At 58.0% G+C, this 20,113-nt stretch overlaps 9 protein-coding genes and 1 pseudogene across 10 annotated transcripts in view; 4 read left to right on the forward strand and 6 right to left on the reverse strand.

The window, feature by feature from the left end:
- The window catches only part of M421DRAFT_419649 (uncharacterized protein), a 580-nt gene extending 335 nt beyond the window's left edge, over positions 1-245 (reverse strand). Inside the window, exon 1 of the mRNA XM_033592204.1 lies at positions 26-245. Coding sequence (XP_033450127.1) covers positions 26-115 — 90 coding nt within the window. The 5' untranslated portion in view covers positions 116-245. The remainder of the gene's footprint in view (positions 1-25) is intronic.
- Positions 246-501: 256 nt separating this feature from the next.
- On the reverse strand, positions 502-2,471 carry M421DRAFT_131915 (uncharacterized protein). The gene is made up of 3 exons (XM_033587387.1): positions 2,168-2,471; positions 1,034-2,119; positions 502-979 (listed from the first exon to the last, which is right to left on the reverse strand). The coding sequence occupies exons 2-3, from the start codon at positions 2,094-2,096 to the stop codon at positions 687-689; spliced, it is 1,356 nt and encodes a 451-aa protein (XP_033450128.1). The 5' UTR covers positions 2,097-2,119; positions 2,168-2,471; the 3' UTR covers positions 502-686.
- Positions 2,472-3,232: 761 nt separating this feature from the next.
- On the forward strand, positions 3,233-4,533 carry M421DRAFT_91652 (uncharacterized protein; the record flags this gene model as incomplete). The annotated part of the gene is made up of 2 exons (XM_033597964.1): positions 3,233-3,292; positions 3,346-4,533. The coding sequence occupies 2 exons, from the start codon at positions 3,233-3,235 to the stop codon at positions 4,531-4,533; spliced, it is 1,248 nt and encodes a 415-aa protein (XP_033450129.1).
- A 128-nt stretch (positions 4,534-4,661) lies between these two features.
- M421DRAFT_132042 (uncharacterized protein) lies at positions 4,662-6,108 on the reverse strand. The gene has a single exon (XM_033587389.1). The coding sequence runs from the start codon at positions 6,011-6,013 to the stop codon at positions 4,790-4,792; it is 1,224 nt and encodes a 407-aa protein (XP_033450130.1). The 5' UTR covers positions 6,014-6,108; the 3' UTR covers positions 4,662-4,789.
- A 1,459-nt stretch (positions 6,109-7,567) lies between these two features.
- On the reverse strand, positions 7,568-9,254 carry M421DRAFT_419651 (uncharacterized protein). Its single transcript, XM_033592205.1, has 3 exons — positions 8,851-9,254; positions 8,634-8,795; positions 7,568-8,586 (listed from the first exon to the last, which is right to left on the reverse strand). The coding sequence occupies exons 1-3, from the start codon at positions 8,896-8,898 to the stop codon at positions 7,600-7,602; spliced, it is 1,197 nt and encodes a 398-aa protein (XP_033450131.1). The 5' UTR covers positions 8,899-9,254; the 3' UTR covers positions 7,568-7,599.
- A 1,042-nt stretch (positions 9,255-10,296) lies between these two features.
- On the forward strand, positions 10,297-12,007 carry M421DRAFT_419652 (Zn-dependent exopeptidase). Its single transcript, XM_033592206.1, has one exon. It carries the CDS (start codon positions 10,357-10,359, stop codon positions 11,578-11,580), a length of 1,224 nt encoding a protein of 407 aa, XP_033450132.1. The 5' UTR covers positions 10,297-10,356; the 3' UTR covers positions 11,581-12,007.
- Positions 12,008-12,835: 828 nt separating this feature from the next.
- M421DRAFT_t55 lies at positions 12,836-12,916 on the forward strand (annotated as a pseudogene). Its single transcript has one exon. The product of its transcript is annotated as a tRNA-OTHER (tRNA).
- Positions 12,917-12,982: 66 nt separating this feature from the next.
- Positions 12,983-15,505, reverse strand: M421DRAFT_419653 (amino acid permease). The gene is made up of 2 exons (XM_033592207.1): positions 14,869-15,505; positions 12,983-14,818 (listed from the first exon to the last, which is right to left on the reverse strand). Exons 1-2 carry the CDS (start codon positions 15,152-15,154, stop codon positions 13,314-13,316), a joined length of 1,791 nt encoding a protein of 596 aa, XP_033450133.1. The 5' UTR covers positions 15,155-15,505; the 3' UTR covers positions 12,983-13,313.
- A 936-nt stretch (positions 15,506-16,441) lies between these two features.
- On the forward strand, positions 16,442-17,203 carry M421DRAFT_4311 (uncharacterized protein; the record flags this gene model as incomplete). Its single annotated transcript, XM_033594623.1, has 2 exons — positions 16,442-16,594; positions 16,976-17,203. 2 exons carry the CDS (start codon positions 16,442-16,444, stop codon positions 17,201-17,203), a joined length of 381 nt encoding a protein of 126 aa, XP_033450134.1.
- A 663-nt stretch (positions 17,204-17,866) lies between these two features.
- M421DRAFT_60177 (DEAD-domain-containing protein) lies at positions 17,867-20,065 on the reverse strand (the record flags this gene model as incomplete). The annotated part of the gene is made up of 1 exon (XM_033595760.1): positions 17,867-20,065. One exon carries the CDS (start codon positions 20,063-20,065, stop codon positions 17,867-17,869), a length of 2,199 nt encoding a protein of 732 aa, XP_033450135.1.
- Between the last annotated feature and the right edge of the window lie 48 nt (positions 20,066-20,113).

The raw sequence follows: 20,113 nt of genomic DNA on the forward strand, positions 1-20,113 counted from the left end.
TCTCCATCTCCATCTCCATCTCCATCTCCATCTCCATCTCCACCTCCACCTCCACCTCCATCTCCATCTCCATCTCCACCTCCATCTCCATCTCCATCTCCACCTCCATCTCCATCTCCACCTCCAGCATCACACCAGTCACAATAACCCCTAACAAGTCCACGGCACGAACGGTTCCCAGCTACCACCCGCACATCGGCATTCGGGAAGAGAACCGAGATATATCCTCCAGTGCATCCACAACGCCCGGAACCGTAGCGATGGCGTGCAACAGCCGCGCTCTGTGCGCGATTCAACGCACTGTCGCCCGCGGTCATATCCTGGACGACTGAAACGAGGATCTATTCAATGCCTGTGATGGACATCTGAGCCGCGTCTGGAATGCGGGGGCGGCAGGGTTGCGCGTTAGAACTGGTGCCCGCGTCCCCCCGGATGGTGGGTGTGTCTGCGACTGGTGTCGAAGAAGACTATTACACTGTGGAAGAGCTGGCCCTGTGCCGAGTGCTTCGAGATGCCATAGGACTTTCGTCAGCGGACAGTGGGTCACGACACGCGGCTTGGTCGGGTTCGGTGGGACGGGCAAACATGCGTGGTTTGAATGGTGGATTTACGCCATTGTTTGTATGCAGCTATGTTCGACTCGTAGTTCAAGGTGATTAGCATGTTTGAAACCAGCACGTCGCGTCTCAGGCCGTCATTTCGCGTTCCCCCCGTCCTGCACCGCCATCCCTGCGGCTGCCCAGTGTGGTGACGCGTGCCATAAGACTCGGCTCCGCCCGCGCTCTGTCCATCTTCGCATGCCAATCCGCCTCGGCCTTTGCAGCGTTGCGCTTCGCTCGCGCAGTGTTCCAGCGCATGAAGTAGCAGCACGCGGGGAAAAGGAGGGTGTCGATGGCGACCCACGCGAATAGGACGCCGAAGTTGCGGCCGACATGGGATTGCTGGAGGTCGAACAGCGTGGAGCGTGTGAGCTCAACGACTACGTTGTGTCAGTGGTTCAGCTTGCAGAAGGGACCAGGAGTTGGGGGCTTACTGTTGTGCATTGGCCACGCATAGCCCCACTTGTAGAAGCCTGGCGCGAGATCGAGCGCGTAGAAGCCCGTCGCGACGTTGCTGATGACCCAGAAGATGAGCCAGAGTGCGGTCCAGGGCGTGCCGAGCAGCATGGCCATGTTCTCGCTCGCCAGGCCGAACGCAATCATGCCCACCCAGTTGCCCATCCAGTACACGACGAATGTACCGTGCCTGTATGCATTGGCGTTATTGGCTGGCCAGACGTGACTTGCTGGCTGATTGGACATGGGCATGAGGAACGCCAGGCTGACGAAGCTGTATACCAGGGAGAGGAAGAAGTAGCTCATGACGGTGGCGATGTAGCGCCAGGCGATGAGGTGGTGGAAGAGGAGCGGTGGATGGCCCTTTGGCGAGAGGTACTTCATGTGGATCGGCAGGAAGAAGGTAAAGCTGAAGAAGGAGATGATGATCAGGTAAATCAGGCCGATGCTGACTGCGGGTGTGGCGATTGGCGGGCCAAAGGGACGCAAGTCGTAGGTTGTGAATTCGATGCCAGGGGACAATGCGTGCGGCGCGTCATTGATGCGGAGATTTGGCAAGTCGTCTTGGAGATGGAGGATCCATGAAGCACCAAATGTGGAGACGACACGTTTCTGGAGCGTAGTCAGGCTTGGGACAATGTCCGATGATGCTACTGTCTGGTCACGGGCTGTGCTGTAGATGACCTGACACGCTCCAGCGGGATCGTAGCTAGCGTTGCCCTGTCTGATGGCGGAGTCCAAGAGCGCAGTCGCATTGGCGTTGATGACTACTGCAGCCCAGACGTGCATGTCATACACGGCTTCTCGAACTTTGAGTGGGTCGTTGTCAAAGTCCTCGGGCGATATGAGGGTGTACGTCGGCATGCTGCCGCCTGCTGCTGTCATATTGTGGATCGCTCTGGTGACAAAAGGGCCAACGAATGGAGTCACGTCAGTGTATGGCGCGATTTGGCCGTCGAAGTCGACCACGAGGATCCTGAGGTGCTTCACGTTGTCGGTTTGGCGGAATAGGGCGCCCCAGAAGAGGCACAGGAGAGCCATGATGGCGACTGCCAGGATGAGGTCTGGACACGGTCAGTCTAGGCATTCTTGAAGCTCGTGTGATCGCTTACTCGTTCGAAGCCACAGCTTGAGCACATGTAGTCGCACGCCAGCCTGGCGGGTCAGCTTGACGATATCTGAACCTGAGCAGATCTTACCATCTGCCAGTGCCAAAAGCCAACCGCAGGCTGTGGGACGGCACTACTCCTGCGTCTCGATCGCTGGGTGTTGATCTTGGACAGAGCCGGGGTGATGCCACGCGAGTGTTGTGTCTCTGCCTTCTCGATAGCCAATGCATCGTTAACGGGCCCCTCTTGCGGTGGGCTCTCAGGCTCGCTCTCAGTGCCAGTAGTGTCGCTGTCGCTGTCGCTGCCGTACGGCCACTGTTCACGCTCATAGTGGGGTGCAATCTGGCAGCCGAGAGAAGGCTCTGGCATGTTGGCTGGTACTAGATTAGAGCGAGCTGTAGTCGAGGAACTGAACGAGGAGCGTCACGCTCAAGGCTGGGAGATGGTGGAAGCTCGAAAGGCTTGCATTCTGCGATCAGTCTCCTCTTGAGTGCCCTGAGCTGGGCGTACCGCCATGTCGCTGACTGATGCTGCGGTGATGCTGCGGTGATGCTGCGGTGATGCTGCGGTGATGCAGCTAGCGGAAGGAAAGAGCGATGATTGGGCCGTGAGTGGGTGCCACACATTAGTCAGACATGCAGGTGAATGCTAAGCTTTACACACGACTGGGCTGGTTCGTGATCTGCGTAGGGATGTACAAAATAAAGTTGATGCTACGAGATGACCACGACACAGCAGCGCCCAGGACAAGGCAATGTTTTCACAGCGAAGCAAGGTGGGCGTGTGCAGAGCTATATCGAGGGCCATTGCAGGCTGCGATGGTGTATAACAAGGCCAAACCGTGGCGATGGATGCATGCATGCTGTGTGGAGGTGAAAGTTAAAACGTCACGGCTGTCAAGTGATTATGTCAGCGCCTGAATTGTCAACACGGGACTTCGCGCGCGAAGCGTCTTCACACACGATGACTCGCCATGACGCGACACAGCAGCAATTCGTCGTTGTCACGGCGCTCGCATAGCTTCTGTCTGCCTGCGCTGTTGGAAACGCGCACACGACGTTGCCGAGCATGTCGGCGAGAGGTCCTCGTGGTCGCGGTCGCGGTCGCGGTCGCGGCAGGACGATGATTGTAAGACTGCGTGCATGTACGGCGTGGCGTGGCTCTCATGCTGACGCGTGTAGTGGCAATGGGAGACGTACGCGCCCCCGCCGGCCATCTACGACAACATCTGGCATCTTCGCCAGGCGCCCGTCGCAGTCACGCCCGCGGCGCCCTCCGACTGCCCCTTGCCCGACGCCCGCACGCGCATCCTGGAGCGCCGCCAGACCGAGGACGGCATCGGGCGCAACTTCTACCTGGTCGAGGTGATCCGAGACGGCACTGCGGTGCAGACGGTGCAGACGGTGGACGCGAGCCGCATTCTGCACTATGTGAGCCCGCGCGAGCTGGAGCGCTTCGAGAACGAGCAGTTCCGCATCGAGGCTGAGGCGCAGGCCGTGGCTGACAGGGTGGAAGCGGAGGAGCAGGTCAGGCGCCGCATGGCCACGAACGCGCGCGTCGCCGGCAGTGGGCGCGGGCGAGGCAGCCGCATGCTGGGCGGGTTGGTCGTCGACTCGGCGCTGCCCACGGCGCGGGGACGCGGGCGAGGGCGAGGGCGAACGAGAGGAAGGGTTGGCCGGCGAGCGAGGGGCGGACGAGGCGGAGGAGACGGGCTGGTCTCGTCTCCTCGCGAGATGCAGCAAGACCAGACGCTGTCGACGCCGCTCGAGGAGACGGACGAGACTGTCAGCGCAGACGAGGACCGAATGTCCCAACCTGTGTCGCCCAATCTCATGCGCTCGGCCTTTGTCGCCAACAGCGCCCTACCGCTGTCACCAGCGCAGCGACGCGGCCATCTCGAAGTGCCAGACATATCTGAAGACTGTCAATCAGTGCACTTTCAAGACGCTCAGTCGGTCCAATCCGAAGCCGCTCAGTCAATCGACTCGGACGACGGCGATGGACACCGCGGCAAGCGCCGCAGGACAGAAAGCATTCCACCAGCCGGCCATTTAATGCTGCAAGAGCCAGCAGCTGACGTCGAAGACGACCACGACGTCGAAGACGACCACGACACCAAAGACGACCACGACTCCAAAGACGACCACGACACCAAAGACGACCACGACGCCAAAGACGACCACGACGCCGAAGAGTACGTTGTCGAGGCCATCTTCGAGCATTTCCTCGACGAACACGGGCGCAAGCTCTATCTCGTCAAGTGGGACGGATACGAGGACAGACACGACTGGCTGCCGGAGGAGGATCTCCAAGGCGCTGCGGAAATGGTGCGTGACTACAATGAACGCGTCAAGCGCCGAGCAGAATAGCATCAAGATACCACCGATCGATCACGCGGATGCAGTGTGAGGCAGACTGCCCGTTAGAGGATTTAAATCCGGTTATTACTCCCCACATTACAGCAACTTGGATACACCAACCTTGAAAACATTTTAGTCTATATTTCCTGCCGCAACTATACTCCTGCCCCCCTTTTTTATCTGCCAACTTAATTCTATCGTAATCCCACGCCATAGAACCCCTTCAGGCGCCCCGCTCATATGATTCACATCTTCTCCCCTGGCATCAACTGCTGCGCACGCAGCCACTGCTCCTCATCCAGCGCCTGGGGGGCGAGCAGTGTGCGCTGGGGGAAAGGATTGGAGCCTCCGCATGCGCTTCCGCGCGAGGGTACCGAGTAACGGCAGAGCGAGGTGTGTTGATGGCAGCCGAACGAGAAGTGTTGATGGCAGCCGAACGAGAAGTGTTGATGGCACCCGAACGAGACGTGTTGATGGCAGCCGAACGAGAAGTGTTGATGGCACCTGAACGAGGCGTGTCAAGAGCCCCCGAACGAGGTGTGCGGCCACCGCGCACCGCGCCAGAGCGCTTGAGACCATGATGCTGCACCAGCCCCAGCCTCTCCGGTCGTCGACGAAGGGGCTGGCGGACTGAGCTCGCATTCTGCACGGACAGGTCGATGGGATACGACTGCTCGACCTCCTGTTGCGAACGGCCATCCGGATGCGTGTTGTTAAACGGGCGAGCCTTGAACTGTGCAAGAGAATCCGAATGCCCCAACACCGTCTCCGAACCTCGCGCTCGACGACACCCTGCGCCCTCCGCCTTCATCTCAGGCACCTCCCGCACAGAACCAGCAGGCTCCAACCGGCCCATCTGGAGCCCTTCTTCAACCCGCGTATTCTTAAGCGCATGCAGCGCCCACGCAGGATGCAGACAGTACGCCATCGCGTCCCCGACAACAAACTTCAACCACTCCGCCTTAGCCGCCGCACCGCACGCACACAGCTCAGAGTGCGAGTGCGACACAATAGGCGCCCACACCAGCCGCTCGCCACTGTGATCCGGCGCGCACATCTGCGCCTGGAACGACAGCCCGCAGTGCGGGCAGACCTGGAACAGCGTCTCGACGATGCCGCGCAGCTTGGGCAGCTCCAGTGCCGCCATGGCAGCGCGGCGCGCATCGCTGAGCGGCGTCACGATGGCGCTCGTCAGGCAGTGCTGGCATAGGATGTGTGCGCACTTTCCGCAGGCCAGCTTGCAGAAGGGATGTGCGCCTGCGCGGTGCACGAGCGTGTTGTCGTGCCCGCAGCAGCACACCCAGATGCCGTGGCCGTGCGCGTCGGTGGCTGGGTGTGTGTACTCGTCCTGCGCAGCACCGGCGCTTGGGGAGAGCGAGTCGTGCCGCACTGAGGGCCGAGCTGTGTCGGGCAAGAGCTGGACTTGTGCGGGTGTGTGGGAGAGAGCCTCCTCGTGTGGGATCTTCTTGGTGGAGGAAAACAAAACCATTTCGGAGACAAGTTATAGTTTGGCGAGAGACTATGGGTGTGTTGTTGCGTGGGATGACCGGATGAGTGATGGGATATTCAAGGGAGTCTTTCTTAAAAGTATCGCATGTTGTGGTGAGAGCCATGTCTGAGTCTCCATTGATCGTGGACTGTCTCGTGCTGACCGAGCACAATGGCATCCACTACTCGCTCATAATGTCGAGTTCGACGGTCTTCTGCACACAATTCTAAGGTGATCGCACTGACAGTGAAAACCATCCTCCATTGCTCGTCCACAATGTCGAGATAGTGTGGTGGATAGAGACACGACCCAAGGCACGTATGAGGCCATTGACGACCTGAGCTGGCGTGATATTGTTGTCGGTGTATATAAAGGAACTCTGATGTCAATATATAAAAAGACCTTGGAAGTGACACGCAAGCTCATTGGCCTATAAGTCGATAAATATCTCACGCGGGACTCAACCAAAGTCAGCAATCACCCAGCCCACTCTTAAAAAAAACATACCATTACCCCTCCCACGTCTCCATTCCATCACCATCTCGCACCGCCAAAAACCCAGTCCTCGCGGAGCGCAACACGAGCACACTCCACCATCTCGAAAAGCTCGCGCGTTCCCCTCATCACCTCATACCCGCACGTCCCCAGGTTCGCGCGCACGAGCGCTTGAGCCGCCGTGTTGAGACGCTCGTGCTCAGTACTAGACAGGTGCTCCGTCTCAGCACGAGGTGTGTCTAGGCGTATGCCGTATAATGGCCTGACGGCACATCTTGAGGCGGCCCTGACACGACCGCCTGATAGTCGTCCTTTAGACCGCGATACACAGCACGAAATGTCTCTTGTTCGGTCAATTCCCGCAGCTGGAGGTCTTGGTCTATGCGAACATCGCGTAGTCTGCTGAGCTGTGCATCGTCCATTTCGATCAGCTCGTCGAAGCAATCAGTTAGTTCCTGTAGCCGGGTTCGCTCGGTAGGGGACCATTCATGATATACGATGGAGCGGCTAGGGTGCGAAGTAGCGTCGTCGGCCATGCTGTCAACGTGACTGTTGGGCTTAATAAATATTGCAGGTGCTGTACACCCGCGACTGAGGCAGCCTATGATAAGTGGCCAAAGTGTGGTACACGGTGAAGGGCAGCGGCTAATCGATATGCTGGACAGGGGGTTATTGCGGAGAAATCAAGGGGGCAAAGCTGTTGGTACGGCTTGTAGTATGCCATAGGGATTGATGGTATCCACGGGCAGCGTGCGTAATTTTGTAGATTGCGTGAACAAAGAGAGCCCACCTTGTCTCAGTCATTGCATGTCCCAGCTTGTTTAAGGTCATGTCAGACTGCCTAATAACGGCCCATATGCAAGACACCGGTGTTTGCGTGTGAGTGTGTCGGATGATAGCCCTGTTCGATGCGAAGAGGTGCTGGGGGTTTTGACTGGTGCTCGCGTTCATGTTTGTCGCCGTGCGTACAAATACACCAAAACATTACCAGCGCATTGCTCCTTACCTGATCATCGAATGGAGGAGGCACTGAAGAATGTGTGGCCTTGAGAAAGCGTTGCAGGTTTGGACGTTACGGAATTGGATTGTTCCTACATGACACGAGTGTGTATCGTTATCTCGCTCGTCTTGCGGACGTGGCCGCCCAGACTGCTTCCGCCATCGCTGGTCGGCTTATCGCTCCTTTCAGCCAGACTGCGCGCATCTACATCGCTTCCAACTTCCGTATATGACCCATCAGCAGTCGCTAGTGCTGCTTCACTCAGCCGGCTGTTGTGCGTGCGTGTGCTGCCGATCGTTGTCCTCTTCCATTTGGATCCAAGGCCAAGTTCGATGACAGTACCCCCTTGCCTTGTGCCTCCTGTCGCTCGCGTGCGACCTCTGGAGAAAGATGATCCAAGTATCTTGGGTAAGATCTTGACCACAACAGGCTTCACACCTGGCGCCGAAGCGCAAAAAAGACTGACATAGATCTCGGTTGATGTCCAGATCGACACATCGTACGAGTCCCAGCTTGGTTCGAAATCCGGCATTAAGAACAACGTGCCCAGCCGCACTGTGCGGACTATGCCAGCGACGACAGAGAGCGAGCCAAGAAGCACTATGCCGGTCAAGGCCCACTTCTGTCGTTTATGCAGCTGTAACTCGAGAATACGAGGCAGCACAATGCCTATGAGCGCAACGTCGGCGAAGATGTTGAGGGACCCAGTTAGGAAGAATCTTGAGAGATCGCGACTGCATTTCCCGGCCGGGCGCCCCTCGGTCCAGTACACCTCAATCGGACGGCATTGGAAGGCGTTCGCAAACATGAACGGGAACGTCAAAAGTACGAGAAGGACCAACAGTGCTTGCATCATGTAGCGGCTATGCTTGTCCACGTAGAAGATGCGCAGGTATGTGAGACAAATGCTCATTTTCGAGAGCGCAAGTGCCGGAGAGAGTATGATCTGTGCCGCATACGCGTACTTCTGCGATGTGACCAGGGCCTGGGGATTCTCCATGATTGTGGCGATGACATGGCGTCCAAAACCATTGTCGATCTGACCATACTGGCAGACGCTGTACCCGGTGCAGAAGACCTGCTGAGCGTGAGTTCGGACATGTTCAAGGCCTTGATGTGACTTACCCAAGCTAGAGTAAGAACGTAGTCCTCCGCCCGCCATGCTTTGGTAATGGCGGCTCGAGAGTACGCCCTTGCGAAATAGAACAGAGAACCGATCAATTGGACAGCAATGTTGCCAATAATCATCTCCGGTTGACGTGTTTCCGCAAGAAAGTCTGGTGGGAACTGCAGTTCGTGTCAGCGGAAGGTCGCTCCAATATACGAGAGAGTGTTGCAGTACCTCCTGGCTCCCATCGTTCTGACGCACAACACGGTGAATGACACCCATTGGTCTTCGTTCATGTCTTCGTCTGCGGGTGAGATTGATACAAGTCTGTAGTCAGATCGGCGGGGGCTCGGGGAGGGTTATTCGGGAGAGTGCCTCCGCCATCAGGGTTAATGCTAGACAAAGCATTCTCGAATGACGAATCAGTATACCTCAGACGCGGGTATCCCAATGTCAGTGTCATGCGCGTGTTCCCGCCGTTTGAGCCGTCCTATTAGGCAAATAGAGTTTCGGTAGCTCCGTCAAGCAAAGTGCTGCGTCTGTACAGCGAAAGCTGCAGGATGCATGCAAAAGGGTACCAAAATTGCAGTTCTACCATGCATACTCATATTTTGCATTGACGAATACCTCTGAGCATGTTGGTCGTCCATGGTGATGTGGAGGCAAAAGCGCACGCGGCTCGCGGTATCAGGTTCCGGTCCCACAACGGCGATCCGGCTCCTGCCGTGTTCGAACATATAAAATTAATCCTGTTCATTATCAATCTCAGCGCCTGTTTTCTGGTATGCCAAGTGCAAGGGGGAAATCGAGATTCCTCAAGTGGATCATGAGCGTGACTGAATGCCTACGCGTTCTGGGAGACTCATTGTGATTGGCCTGTTGTCTCCTGTCGTCGCAGCATCGCCCAAACGTTGTTAGGTCCTTCTTGAGTCTACGGGCGCCACCATACTCTTCTGAGGCAAGTTTGCCGCCGCCGTCGTCTAAGCCATGAGATACTCACAGGCCTCGTCACCATTGCACTTTGACCGGCACTTGGCAGGCTGAACAGACTATTTGAGTCGCCTGAGGAAGAGGTTTGCTTTCTATGAGGCTGCTAACGGTGGCAACCGGTGGTGACGGCCTCAGCCCTGACTGTAAGCAATGCTTTCACAGGGATAGAGGTTGTAGATGCGGGCTGTGTCGTAGGCGCAGAGTAATCTACTCATATGCTTACGATACCATCAGCCACGTTTGACTTGCAATGCAGAGAAGCACATGTCATAAACATGGACCTGTGAGGACAGCCCCTGGCAGGCTGCCCCTAAACTGACGGCTGTTATGCCGCTCCCCGCAGTTCCTGACGACTCCCCCACAGGACTTGTGAGCCCTCCGTCTATTAAGCACAAGGACGGCATGCCTGTGGAAATGGATTGCCAGTAGACGACACTGCTCGGCGGCTGAAGATGGTTCGGTCCGAACGTGGGTGCAGTCCTGAGCGTGACTGATCAAGCGAATGCTGGTGATCTTCTGCCTTTTCCTCAGATCGTATAATGAGATTTTTCGAGGCGATACACAATGTCGAAATATGTGTGTGTTGTTGGTGTTGATTGTCTGATCGAAGGAGGCAGGTCACGGACTTGCGAGCTCGGCGCTCGTCATGCCGAAGCGATCAAAGCTTGAGCTTAAGCACCGACATCTACAGCTCCCCTCCTCCAGTCTTCACCACTCAATTGAAGCGCCGCAGCCTCCCCGCCCTTCGAGATGCTTCTCCAGAACCTGTCTTTGCTGTCGCTGGCCGTCGGAAGCTATGCAGCGAGCCTGCAGCCAGCTTCCGCAGACGTCACTACGCTTGACCACTCAACTTCAGAGGAGCTGCTGTCACTGCACAAGAAGCTGGTTGAAATCGAGTCAATAAGTGACAATGAGCTCGAAGTAGGCACCTGGCTAGCATCGTACCTCAAAGACAGTGGCTTCACCGTAGAGAAGCAGAAGGTCGCGAAAGACCGCTACAACCTGTTGGCGTATGGCAGCAAGCGCGATACCACCATCCTCCTCTCCTCGCACATCGATACCGTTCCCCCGTTCTGGCCATATTATTACAACAAGACCACCGATATCATCGGTGGTCGTGGTAGTGTCGATGCAAAGGCTAGTGTCGCAGCGCAGATTTTGGCTGTGAAGGGTCTCGCCAAAGATGGTGAAGCAAAGTGGCTGCGCGACGATATCTCGCTGCTCTTCGTTGTGGGAGAAGAAACTGGCGGCGAGGGGATGAAGGCTTTCAGCGCCTGGGAGGAGCGTCCTCAGTATGACATTGTCATCTTTGGGGAGCCTACCGAGGGCAAGCTGGTCTGCGGACACAAGGGCATTCTGGGCTTTGAGATTCATGCCACAGGCAGGGCCGCACACTCTGGCTACCCATGGCTTGGTGTGAGCGCCAATGATATTTTGGCTGAGACGTTGAGTGCGTTGCTCGAGCTCAGGCAGCATCTGCCCTGGAGCGAGAAGTACGGCAACACCACGATGAACTTCGGTCGCATCCAGGGCGGTGTAGCAGCCAACGTTGTTGCCGAGACAGCAAGCGCAAAGATTGCGACACGTCTTGCGGCCGGTACACCGAAGATCGTCCAGGGCCTCATCCTCAACGCGACGAAGGAGGTCAAGGCTCGCGCACAAAAGCAGGGTGGGGATTTGGAGTTTGATTGGAGTGGCAATGGATACGGCCCAGTTGACATTGACTGCGACATCGAGGGCTTCGAAAAGCTGACTGTCAACTACGGCACCGATGTGCCCAACCTCGAGGGGGACCACAGGCGGTATCTGTACGGACCCGGCAACATCTTTGTCGCGCACTCAGACCACGAGGCGCTCAAGAGGAAAGAGCTGGAGCAGGCCGTTCTCGACTACAGGAGACTAATCATTCAGGCTTCCAAGATGGAGCCAAAGAGGAAGGCATCGCACACGAACGATGAGCAGGTCGAGTTGTAGATAAGCCATGTACGTTGTGTATGCCTTTAGCAAGCGAAGTAAGTATTCGCCCGTCACGCTTGACAATTCAGTGTTTCTTATTGGGATGGTAGCGGTGTATACCGCGCTGTCGGATTTGTGCATGGGCGCGGCCGTCTCAGGATGACCATTGCGAACGCAAGCATCAATCGAGCATTGGATTTGAAGAAGGCAGTAATGGGTCGGATGCATAACGTCTGCAACCCATCGTCAGCCCCATGATAAAGACTAGACCTTGTGTAGTGTCAGATCGAATTTCTACGTGACTTGGGTGGTCATTGAAACGAGGAGAAGAAAGAAAAGAACACCACTTCCAGCGCAAGACTTATATTGATTGGGCACATAATCATGAAGGGCACTACATATAATTCACACTTCAAGACACATCAAAGTGATGTTACTCGACCACACAATGCAACTCGGTTTCATGAAATTTGCATCGTCTTGAAAGGCTCGATTCGAAATGGAGCCGCAATCAACCTTGGATGCTTCAATAGGCTTGTTGAAGTCCAAACACGAGTCAAAGACTATCTGCAGTCGGCCCATATCAACGTAATCAGAGTCGCACTTTCCCCATCGCAGCCGGATTTTCTTTACATTAAAGAGTGCTATCCCCTATCTAAACCCCCAGGTCCTCCCGCGTCTACTTCACAGAGAGAAATCCAACTTCGCAGCCGACACACACTGGTCCAGAAATCGTACTTTGCCGAAGTGTCCCGATAAGGCCTGGATTCCACTCTGACGCTTTCTCTCCATCACAACAGCACTGCTTTACATTTTACGCCAAGCGATATCCACGTTTTCAAGCGTGTCGATGTCCAGGTTCCGAGTCCTGAACTACATCTTTGACACACTTCACTCCGTCGAATGTTGCAGTGGTTATCCTTGAAGCCACAGCTCGACATCGATGCAGACTTGGTGTGGTCAACTACACTGGTGTTTTCGCTCTTGCTTTAGAGCTCCCACGATGGGAAAGGGAAACATTCAAAGCTACACAACAACTATAGATGTTCGACTAGCATTCGTGTTCCCGAATCCTCGGTTCTAGTCTGCTTGCCCCGCGCCAGCGAAAAGGATCTGGAGTGGCCACCGGGGTCTGAAAACAGCAACAAATGCCACGAATTTAATTTTTAATTGTAAATATATTAATACTATTTCTGACGCATCCCATGAAACAACACAATGGTTTTGTAGTGTAAGCAAGCCCTGATCTCCTCAATCCAACGAGATAACTAATTCCTAATAGGTAGCGGTTATCACTCCGGATTCTGATCACCTCAGTATCTTCCGGCAACCCCGGTTCGATTCCGGGCAAGACCTCTTTTTGCAGTCCGAGCCTCGACGAGGGCGATTCGGGAACGCGTTGCTTTTTGCGGTTCGGCGCGGTCGGCGGGGCTTTAGCGAGCCAGCATCACGAGCAACGGTCGGGAGTTGGAAGACGCGTTAGGGCAATGCCATCTTTGTATATGCTGTATATGCTGCATGTGCAATGTCGAAGCTGCTTCATTACCATTCCAATGCTGCGCCTAGTCTCTCCCTATCTACACTTTCCTTGCTCTAGTAATGCGTACAACAGAAAACGTGCAAAGGCTGCGCGATGCGGGGAGCATGCCGCCTGGTATCAACTCCGGCGCGGATAAACGAAATGCGATGCGAGAACGCTGCAAGGAACAGACTGCGCCGAGGCGCTGCGGAAGAGCACGCGCTCGCGGCTGTCAGCACATGAATTTGTACAACTTCTTCCAACGCGGCCACTTCTTGCGCTCCTCGCGCTCCTCCTCGATCAGTACCTCGATGTTCAGCTCGCGAATGCCCGTGTGCAGATCCATGTTGTGGCTGCGCACCACGCTCGTGCGGTAGTACAGCTTGTACGGGATGTAGAAGGCGATGGTGACGGGGAGCGCGAGGTATACGCTGAAGAAGCGCTGCAGCCGCACGCTCGTGGACAGATCTCTGTATTCGCCCAGCGGCGCAAAGGCGACCCAGAACTGCGCGATGAGCACGACCGCGTTGAGGAGGAGCCCGATGTACGACCCGATCAGCCCCGGCTGGGAGAGGAAGGCGAGCTCGGAGAGGCTGTGGCCCTGCACGCGCCAGCCCTTGCGGAAGCGGATGTGCGACAGGCAGATGGAGAGCCAGGTGAAGACAGAGGAGAGGGCGGAGAGGGCGAGAAGCCAGTTGAAGACGTCGTCGCGGAGGCTGTCGTCTGTGCCGGCAAGGTAGGCGAGGAGGCCGATGCTGAGCGCGAGGGCGATGGAGACAAGAGGCCGGCCTTGGCGGTCGATGTATGCGAAGATCCTGGGCGCTTGGTGTTGCTCTGCGAGCGCGGCGAGGGTGCGGGAGGAACCGTAGATGGAGGAGTTGCCGACGGAGAGCACGGCGATCATGATGACTGCGTTGAAGACGGAGGGAAGACCTTGGATGCCGGCGTTTTCGATTGCGATGACGAACGGAGACGCGACTGCGTTGACGCCATTCTTATTTTGCAGAAGGTTCGGGTTGTCTTGCGATACAATCAGACCAACGACTGTGAGCGAGACAATGTAGAACAGGGAGATTCGCCAGAAGACCTGCTTGACAGCGGTAGGAAGAGACTTGCGAGGATTGGCGGTTTCTGCTGCTGCCAGGCCAACCAGCTCGGTTCCGGAGAAGGCAAAGGCAGCGTTCACGAAGACACTGCAAACGCCCTTGAAACCGTTCTGCTTGTTGAAAGGCCCTGGGTCGCGCCAGAACTTGCCACCGATGTAGCCCCCATCTGGTCCGCCACCGATGTTGATGATGATACCGAGGATGATGAACCCAATCACGGCAGTGATCTTGATGATGGCAAAGACGAACTCAGCCTCGCCGTACCCTTTGACACCAAACAGGTTGATGATGACGATGAGGACTAAGAAGATGGTAACGTAGATGTTGTTGTCGATGATGTGGTCGTCCTTGGTCCAGTACTCGATAGTGAAAGTCGCAGCAACGATTTCAAGCGGCAGGACGACGAGCCATTGCAGAGCATAGTTCCATCCCATGGCAAACCCCCACGCCGGGTCGATGAAGCGAGTCGAGTAGGCCGAGAAGGAACCAGCAACGGGGAACAAGACTGCCATCTCACCCAGGGCATGGACGGTGCAGTACAGCATGATACCAACCAAGCAGTACGCTATCACTAGCGCTGCTGGCCCACCATTGGCTAGTGCCTGACCCGAACCGACGAAGAGACCCGTACCTGACAGAAGTTTAACAGTGCATCGTGACTCGCGTAGTCAAAGTGCATACCTATTGAGCCTCCGATCGCAATCATCTGCAAGTGACGGCCTTTTAGCTTCCGTGCCAGTGGTGAGCTCGCCGTGTTCGCCGCCGCCTGCTCGACATCGTAGACGGTTCCATCGACGCCCGAGCCTCCTTTCAGCGGCAAAACCGAGTTGGGATCCCTCTTGAAACTGTCCAGCACCCTCATAGCTATCCCGCCTCGACGCGCGGAGCTCTCGCCATAGTAATCTGAGTTTTGCGATCCCCTTCCAAAGCTCTTTTCGGTGCCGTACATGTCGTCGTCGACGACCATTGTGGATGACAGCAGCAAGTCCGGATGTGAGCCAAAGAGAACAACAGCGGGCGCTGCAAGCTCGGGTAGTGTTGCTGCAGTGCAGCGTGGGTCGTCGCGCTCGTTCTCGTTGAAAGGCTTGGGAGATAAAGTCGTCTGTCGTGCTGACGCCCAGATGGCAGGGACCCAGACCTATTTTACAGTCCAGTGGAATGACCGGGGGGAACTGACCAGGGGTCTACGAGACGGTAAGACTTGAGTGATCTTAGGCGCCGGGGTGGGAGGGCATTTGGGCTAGGGCGGCGGGCCCTGCCTATCTGTCACTGGGCCGTGATGCAACGGCAGCAGACGCTCCGCATTATTGGAGACATGCCTACGAGAGGGGAGTGGGTTGGACTGCCAGTCTGCGCGACACTTGCTGTGTACGCCGCCCACGAGAGCGCCGGTCAACACGGCCGCTCTGTGGCCCCGGAGGCGCAAGGTCGATGGCGACAGTTGGCCAATGTCTTGGAGGCGTCGGGTCCAAGCAGGTCCCGCCAGGCTCAGTGCCTCCACTGTCATCAGCGCAGCGTCGTGCGGCGTGCGCCGATAGCGAACCATAGAACGTCAACTGTCACCCACGAATTGCGTGTGGACTGGCGTCTTCACGCGTGCCACACCCACTGGGACCTGCGATTTCGAGCCTCGTTGCGTCTTGTGGCGCCTGCTCCACGGTTCTCGAAGACGCCAGCCCGTGCACGCCCTTGTTATCTATCATTCAAGGCTGAGTAGGCTCGAGCGATAGACGAGGCGTGTGCTCGCGCCTCATCACTCACGACTCGCGCTTCATGCTTCATCTTGATAGTGAGATGTGAGTTTCATGCTGTCGCGCTACCTTGCATCAGACGTCTTTGCTCGAGTCCTGGGTGCCATTTCACGACCGGCACCCGCGTCGGCGAAGTATTGCGGAGAATCGTCGGAGCTTGCGGTCGCTCCGTACGAACAATAATAATTACCAAAGACGCAATCTACTGCACCACCCCAGCAGAGCCGTTAACAAAGAGTCGATCCTCGAAAGGCTGCCGGCTGACGCCGGAATCTCTCCGACAGTCAACGTGAGAAGGCTATTAGCAGCGACAGGCTTATTGCCAGCAGCGACAGGCTTATTGCCAGCAGCGACAGACTTCTTGCCAGCAGCGACAGACTTATTGCCAGCAGCGACAAACTTGTTGCCAGCGGCGACGGACTCATTGCCGATGATGCAGCATCCTCCATCCACCACGCAGGTACATTGCTTGCCTTGCACTCCACCCTGACGGTCCACCACCAATGGTCGAGGCCGCGAAGATTAATGGAAGGATTACTCTCATGCTGCGATCCGACCTCGAGTCTCCACCTCCCGAACGACACGGTACGAGAGCCGTGCGACGCTCAGCACCCTCGGTTGCATCAGCAGCGCCCAAAAGCGTCTCGGACCGCATGGTACGACGCCCAAATCAGCCAGGCACAGCGCTCTTGTCTCAGCAAGACCGCCCTTGTATCTACAGCGTCTGTTCGCCATCACCAAGTGTTCCAAATCCCTTGGATTCTTCTGCGCGGGATGAAAATGCAGGTCCAGGCGAAGGAATATGCCTTGGGCTCGTGCCTTCCTGTCCCGGCTAAGTTGCTGCACGCAAGCGAGGCGATCCACCACCGTCTTCTGCGCGCTCGGAACGGCGAGCCCTATGTCGCTGAGGCTGCGAGACGGGCCGAGCATTGCACGACTGCCCTGTGGTGGGCTTCTGCGCGTTACGAAGTGCAATAATTAATGTCATGCATGTCTCGGTCTCTGCCGTGCACCATCACGATCACTCACCACCACAGACAGACAGACAGAGAGACAGAGAGACAGACAGCACAAACCTCAACGCCTCTTCCGGTGCTAACAAGACAGCGCACCACCACCCTCGCACAACCGTCAACTCAGGCCAGCAACCAGCACCACGCAGGACGTCCACAGGTACAAAGCACTCGACCCGCGCACTCGGCACTGGGCCGCGCACGTGCTCGCTCGCGTGGCCAATGCCACCCCATCCCGGCCCTGATCTCTAATCCAATTCCCACTTCGCAGCGCAACCGCGCTCTCGACACGCCGACCCGCCGACCAGGCGCGGCGCACAAAAGTCGCAGCGCCGATGGCCGCGCACGATCGCGCGCAGCCCGGCTGGCGCGGCCTGGCTGGCTCAGCACTGGTTGTAAGCTTGGCGTGCTGTGCGAGGTCGTACGCGGCCGCAGCGGCGTGTTGCGGCGAGGTCGCGGGTCTCGTGCTGAGGGGGTTTGGGCGACGCGTTTCGTGTCGGCGGATGGGCGGGTGGTTGGTGTGCGGGTTAAGAGGCCGAGCATGTATTGCCAGGGAGGGGGAGGGGGAGGTGAGTTGGGGAGGTGAGTTGGGAGAGGTGAGTTCGGTGTGACGACGAGGTACGCAAGACATGTCTGACTGCGTGATTTGGCTGTGCGTCTGTACTGTATTCTCTACTCTACTCTGCACCAGGTAAGGGAGGAGAGGCAGCGAGGAGAGGCAGCGAGGCAGGAAGGGAATACAAGTACGCGACAGGGCGAATGCTATGCTCTTTCTCTCCTCTTACCGGCCATGGGACGTTGATCGATTCCGTTCAATTCATTTATTCAATTATCCGCCCCCTCCCACGTAAACACACTCTTTCCCTCCCACTTCAACACACTCTTTTCCTCCCACGTCAACACACTCTTCCCCTCCTACGTCAACACACTCTTCCCCTCCTTCCTCCTCCCCTTCTGCTGCGCAGCCTCGTGTTTCCTCAACTCCTCGGGCACCTTGCTAATCTCGCTCTTACTCAGCATCTGCTTGAGATCGTAAAAGAGATCGGTGTCCTCATTCCCCAGAAACGTAACCGCAACACCGCTCTTACCCGCGCGTCCCGTACGGCCAATGCGATGCGTGTAGCTCTCGATGCTAGTCGCCATGTTGAAGTTCACGACGAGACTCACGTCGGGGACATCGATACCGCGGCCTGCGAGGTCGGTGGCGACGAGGACGTCTGCGCGCGCGTCGCGGAGGGCTTGCAGGGCGGCCTCGCGCTGGTCCTGGGTTTTGGAGCCGTGCAGGGTGACGGCGGAGAAGCCCATGTGTTTGATGTCGCGGGCGACGGCGTCGCAGTTGCGTTTGATGTTGACAAAGACGATGATGGGCGGTGCAAAGGCGCCCGAGGAGAGGAGCTCGGCGAGGCGTTTCTTGCGCTTGTCTTCGCCGGGCACAAACTCGACGCGCTGCTCGACCGTCTCGACGGCCTCGCCGGCGTTGCCGATTGTGACGAGGGCCGGGCGGCGCAGGTACTTGCGCGCGATGCGCTCGACGGCGGTGGGCATGGTGGCTGTGTACATCATCGTCTGGCGGTAGAGGCCGCGCTTCATGGCGTCCGGGTCCTCTGCGCGGTCGTCGTCGGGCTTCTCGTTGCCGACGGGCAGGGCGTCGAGGATCTTGTTGACGGGCTCCTCGAAGCCCATGTCGATCATGCGGTCGGCCTCGTCCATGATGACGTAGGCGCACTGCGAGAGCACCAGCACGCGGCGCTCGATGCAGTCGACGAGCCGGCCGGGCGTCGCGATGATGATCTCGACGCCGTCGCGCATCTGGAAGGCCTGCTCCTCGATGCTGTGGCCGCCGACGATGACGGCGGTGCGGAAGCCGAGCGGGGCGGCAAACTTCCTGGCCTCGACGTCAATCTGCTGGGCCAGCTCGCGCGTCGGCGCGAGGATCAGGGCGTACGGCCCGTCGTTGCGGTTCGCGGGGCCCAGCGGCGGCAGCTGGCTGATGTAGACGAGCAGCGGCAGCACAAAGGCGGCCGTTTTACCCGACCCCGTGACGGCGACGCCAATCAGGTCGCGGCACTGCAGGGCGATGGGGATGGCCGCGCGCTGGATGGCCGACGGCTCCGTGTACCCCGCGCGCTCGACGATGCGCATGAGCGAGTCGGGCAGGCCCGCCTCGTCCCACGTGCGCATGGGATTCGGGATCGCGCCGCCCTTTGTGGCAATGTTGAAGTCCTCCTTGAAGATGCGCCAGTCGCGCTCGCGCATGTGCTCGAGCTTCTTCTCGCTCCAGTGCTTGTCGAGCTGCGCCCGCGAGCCGTCCTCGCGGCGCCGGCGCTCCATGGCCAGGACGGCCTCGGCGCGCGCGCGGCCGGACTCGGGGTCGGCCTCGGCCAGCGCCGCGACAAAGTGCTGCGCGCTGCGCGCGCTGGCGTCGTCGGTGAAGCCGCCCAGCTTGCCGCGGCCGAAGAAATGCGCCTCGGCGCGCTGCTGGTAGATGGGGTTGTAGTCGCGGCTCGTGTCCTCGTCCTCGTTCCACTCAAAGTTGAACTTCTTCTCCGTCGTGCGCTTGCGCTTCTTCTGCGCCGAGAAGGTCGACTGCTTCTGCGCCGCGCCCATGTAGCGCGTGCGGACCAGCGCCGCCTCGGCGTCCGGCGCCGCTTGCCTGTCGGCCTTGTCGGCCTTGTCGGCCTTGTCGGCCGCCGCTTCTCTGCCGCGCCCGTCCCGCGATGCCTTGGGCGTCTCCTGCCGCATCGCCCGCGGCCCCGTGGGGACCGCAGCGGCCGCTCGCCCAGTGTCTGCGCCCTCCCGCCTGCGCGCCTCATCGAGATCCTTCTGCTGCCTCTCCAGCGCGATGCGCGCGCGCTCGGCTTTGGACAGGAACCTGGGCTTGGCGGCCGCCGCCTCCTTTGCGCGCTTCGCCTGCAGCAGGTCGTCGATGCTCGGCGGCTGCTTGTTCTGCGACGCCCATCCCTTCTTGGCCCGCTTTGGCTGCAGCGCCGGCCGCAGCGACTCGTCCTCGGGCGGCGGCGGCGGCGGCGGCGGTGCGTCTGCGCTGGGCGGCGGCGGCGGAGGAGCGTCGAGCGGCGGCGGCGGCGGTGGAGGCTGCATCGGTGGGAGCTGCATCGGTGGCTGTTTACGGTATCTGCATCGGTTGTTGTTTACGGTATCTGC

The sequence above is a fragment of the Didymella exigua genome (genome assembly GCF_010094145.1).
Source record: "Didymella exigua CBS 183.55 unplaced genomic scaffold M421scaffold_10, whole genome shotgun sequence".
In the NCBI taxonomy this organism is placed as follows: Eukaryota; Fungi; Ascomycota; class Dothideomycetes; order Pleosporales; family Didymellaceae; genus Didymella; species Didymella exigua.